The following is a 3,747-nucleotide window of genomic DNA, read 5'->3' as shown; positions in this document are numbered from 1 at the left end:
GCTGAACAAAGCAAAGAGGTATATTAAGATGATAAGAGCTAATTTAGCAAATTTCTTCCTCTTTGTTTTGCTGTATTAAAATATAATTTTTGGGGAAAAAAAAGATGATGGGGTATGGATAAGAGTCTAGTCAACATATGATCTGAATCCCCGGGTATATTTGTAATTTGTCAATGCTCAACATTATGGGGCCTGATAGATGATATGGGCCTTTCTTTTTCAAATTATAAGTGGGGAAAGAAAAGAGCTCTATTATTGATTCAAATTGGATAGAGAAAACAAAGTTCACCCGGAAGAGCCCTCAAATAGATTTTTTTCAAAGTGAAAATGTTTCCTTTAATACAAACCTGTGCATTGTTTGCAGATGCCTCATTTAAAACAGTGAGTGTAGGACAGTTTTTAAAAGCCTAAGTAATAAAATGTATTCAATTACCTAAGAAAGTAAAAAAGCTCATTGAAAACTATTATGTACAAACTTTAAAAGATACTCAAAAGCATTTCAGATACTGGTAAGAGTTTCAAATGGAATATTTTATTGACATGTTAGTTGTCTTTTTAACATGTACACACACACTGACACACTCTGATCTGCATGGAACAAGGGTTGACTAAATGTCCTAAGGGAAAATGAAAAATTAAAAAATATATTAATTTTTCATTGTTATAGACAATTACACCCACATCACTTACAAAGCTATTACTGGTTCTGTCCAAGGAAGCAAAATGGCATAGGAGGAGGAAAGTTGTGGGTAAATTCAATAGTGATAACCGAAATCTCAACATGAGAAAGCTGACAAAACATGAATTTTTGCTGCGAAGTTTCTCTTGGCAAAATACGAAGAAAAGTCTGTCAATGGGCAGTAAATAAGAGAAGATGGTGAACTTCTGTAGTCAATTCTCACAGTATTGTGCAGGGGCATCAAGAAAACTGCTCAGTCCTTCTCTGGGACCAGTTTCAGAACTTTTCCAATTGCAATGGTCTTACCCTCATCTCTTAAAGTAAAACGACCCATCTGAGGAAAATCCTTGAATGTTTCAAGGCAGATAGTTCCTGCTGTCCTTAAACGGGCAATGCACACTTGATCTTGTTTCACGAAGCGAGGCCGTGTCTTACTTTTCTCTCCTGATTTTTTGTCTACTAAGGAGATTAAGGCTGTTATCTCAACTTCTTCAATACAAGTATGAATGTGCAGCACCGCATTATAGCCTGGACAGATGATAGATTTATGCTCAATAATCACTATCTGAACATCGAATGTGCGTCCAGAATGGCACAGATTATTAGGGTCACAAAGTATGAATCCTGGAAGAATCTCTTCTTCTTCAATTCCTTTCAGTCTGATTTTAAGGTTTTCACCTGGGGCTACATAATCAGTTTCAGCATCATCAGAAAGAATTCCAAGAACTTCCACATTGTGCTTGTTCGGCATCATCACAAGCTGCTGGCCTTTAAAAATGGATCCTGATTCCAGCTTTCCCAGGACCACAGTGCCCATATCCTTGTACTTATCCACAATTGGCAGTCTAATTGGTCCATCAATTGATCTGTTGAAGTTTGGCATATTATCCAAATATGGAATAAATGGTAATCCAGTGTACCAAGGGCAAAAATCTGATTGCTCTTTAATGTTTGCCCCAGTCAGCCCTGAGCAGGGCATAAAGTGAATGTCCTTTTTGGGACTAAAGCCGACTTTTTTCAAAAAGGGCACCAGTTTTTCTTTACATTCTTCATATCTCTCGCTGCTCCAATTTACTGTGGGATCATCCATCTTATTGATAAGCACTACTAAATGTTTTACCCCTGCTGTTTTTGCCAACATTGCATGTTCTCTTGTCTGTCCACCTTTCTCAAATCCAGTTTCAAATTCTCCTTTCCTGGCAGAGATTACCAGTACAGCCAAATCAGCTTGAGAAGCACCACCAATCATATTTGGGACAAAACTCTTGTGGCCAGGAGCATCTAAAATGGTGAAATGTTTCTTTTCTGTTTCAAAATAGGCACGACCCACTTCTACTGTTTTACCCTTGTCTCGTTCTTCCTGATTTGTATCTAAGGCCCAGGACAAATACCAAGTTTCTCTGTTTTTTTCCTTAGCTTCTCTTTCATATTTCTCAAGTGTCCTTTTGTCAACCATTCCTGTCAAAAACATAATTTGTCCTCCAATGGTTGACTTTCCAGCATCTACATGCCCAATGAATACCACATTTACGTGTTCTTTTTTAGGGGCACCTGAGGGCATGACCACAGATTTAGATTTTCTCACTTCCTCTTTCTCCATCATTTCCTGGCCACTCTCTTCTGGGGGCCCTGAATCTCCCAAGGAACTACCCCCTGGCTCAGCTTCACTTACTTCTTTATTGTGCTCCCATGATTCTTCCAGGACCATTTCCACCTCTCCATTTTCTACAACAGGTTCTGAAAGTTCCATAGTAATGGCTGAATTGGAACCTTCACGCCACACTAACTGTTCCTCTTTGATATGTTCCACAGGTGCCCCCCTTCCCAGCCTTTTACCTTGAGGGTCGCCCGCGCCGATGCAGATTTCATCGATGCTGGTGATGTCCGCCGGGGGGGTCTGCGGCTGGGCTGGGCCCCGGAGAAAGGACGGCACGAACTCCGCGGCGTGTACGTTAGGCACGAAGGGTTTGGCGTTGACGTTGAGCTGACGGCTGAAGGCCGAGCTGAGATGCTCCCGCTGGGCTTCGGCCACCGCGTTGGAGGCTCCGTCTCCACTAGGGGCCGAACCTGGGGTTTCCATGTCCACCTGGTCCCAGCAGTCGGGCGCGGAATCGCTGCTGCCGCTGCCCAGATCCATGGTCTGAGGACCTGATGGTGGCGGGGAGGGAGCGGAGTTAACACGCCAGAAAGAGCGGGCTACGCCGCCAGGGGTAAGGCTGCAAGAGCGAAGGGCCAAGGGGGAGCGACACGAACCTTAGTGGCAGGGTGGCAGCAGCTAAGTCCCAACACTGCATTCGCAACTGCGGCAGCGGCAGCAGATATGGCGGCTCAACCCTCTCCTCTTGTGTGTGAGCGGATCTCCTCCCCCAAACCCCAACCACTTCCGACTCCTCCACCGCCGACCCAACGTGGGGCGTGGATTGACCCCTCGCTGCCATCCGTACGTTGGGCCTGCTTAGTTCTCAGCCATGGGCTAAATCCAAAAGTAGAATTTGTAAAATGAAATTTTCCATTCATTTTTGTTCACACGATCTGGGAGAGCAATTTGACAATGTAATGATTAAACCTAGACTGGCACACCTGAATTACAATTTTACTCAAAGATTCAAGTAAAAATGAGAATTTCTATTGGACAAATAGAGGCAGGAGATGGGTTAACTTCCCAGAAACCCAGCAACCAAAGGAAGAAATTACTAACTAGAGAGGCACTCATGAAATACACGAAGATTTAGCTGAACCTAAGAAATGTGACTTAAAATCACTCATTTAATTTGAAACCCTGAAGCTTTTTGATTTTCTCTCATTCATAGGGCCCCATAAGCCTGTAACTTTTGTTGATGACTTCTGTGGTGTAAGGATGGGGTTTATAACTTGTTTTCATGTAAAGTACTCTGTGTCCATGGAAGGAATCGCCAAGGAGAACTTTGTCCCACTGAACCTGCCCAACTTACAGCATTTGTGCAGGTGCCTGAACAATGGCTAGCCCAAAATGCTGTGATGAATCACATAGACAGGCACTGAACTCAGATCACTTGTATTTTTCTAACCAACATATATTTTGATTATAC

At 42.9% G+C, this 3,747-nt stretch overlaps 1 protein-coding gene across 1 annotated transcript; it reads right to left on the bottom strand.

Moving 5' to 3' along the window:
- Nucleotides 1-510: 510 nt before the first annotated feature.
- On the bottom strand, nucleotides 511-3,024 carry GSPT2 (G1 to S phase transition 2). Its single transcript, XM_077778592.1, has 2 exons — nucleotides 2,933-3,024; nucleotides 511-2,827 (listed from the first exon to the last, which is right to left on the bottom strand). Exon 2 carries the CDS (start codon nucleotides 2,814-2,816, stop codon nucleotides 933-935), a length of 1,884 nt encoding a protein of 627 aa, XP_077634718.1. The 5' UTR covers nucleotides 2,817-2,827; nucleotides 2,933-3,024; the 3' UTR covers nucleotides 511-932.
- Between the last annotated feature and the right edge of the window lie 723 nt (nucleotides 3,025-3,747).

The sequence above is a fragment of the Crocuta crocuta genome, unplaced genomic scaffold (assembly GCF_008692635.1).
Source record: "Crocuta crocuta isolate KB4526 unplaced genomic scaffold, BGI_CrCroc_1.0 scaffold684, whole genome shotgun sequence".
Taxonomy (NCBI): domain Eukaryota; kingdom Metazoa; phylum Chordata; class Mammalia; order Carnivora; family Hyaenidae; genus Crocuta; species Crocuta crocuta.
Note: the sequence above shows the minus strand (reverse complement) of the source record. Positions and strands in the feature narration are given on the sequence as shown.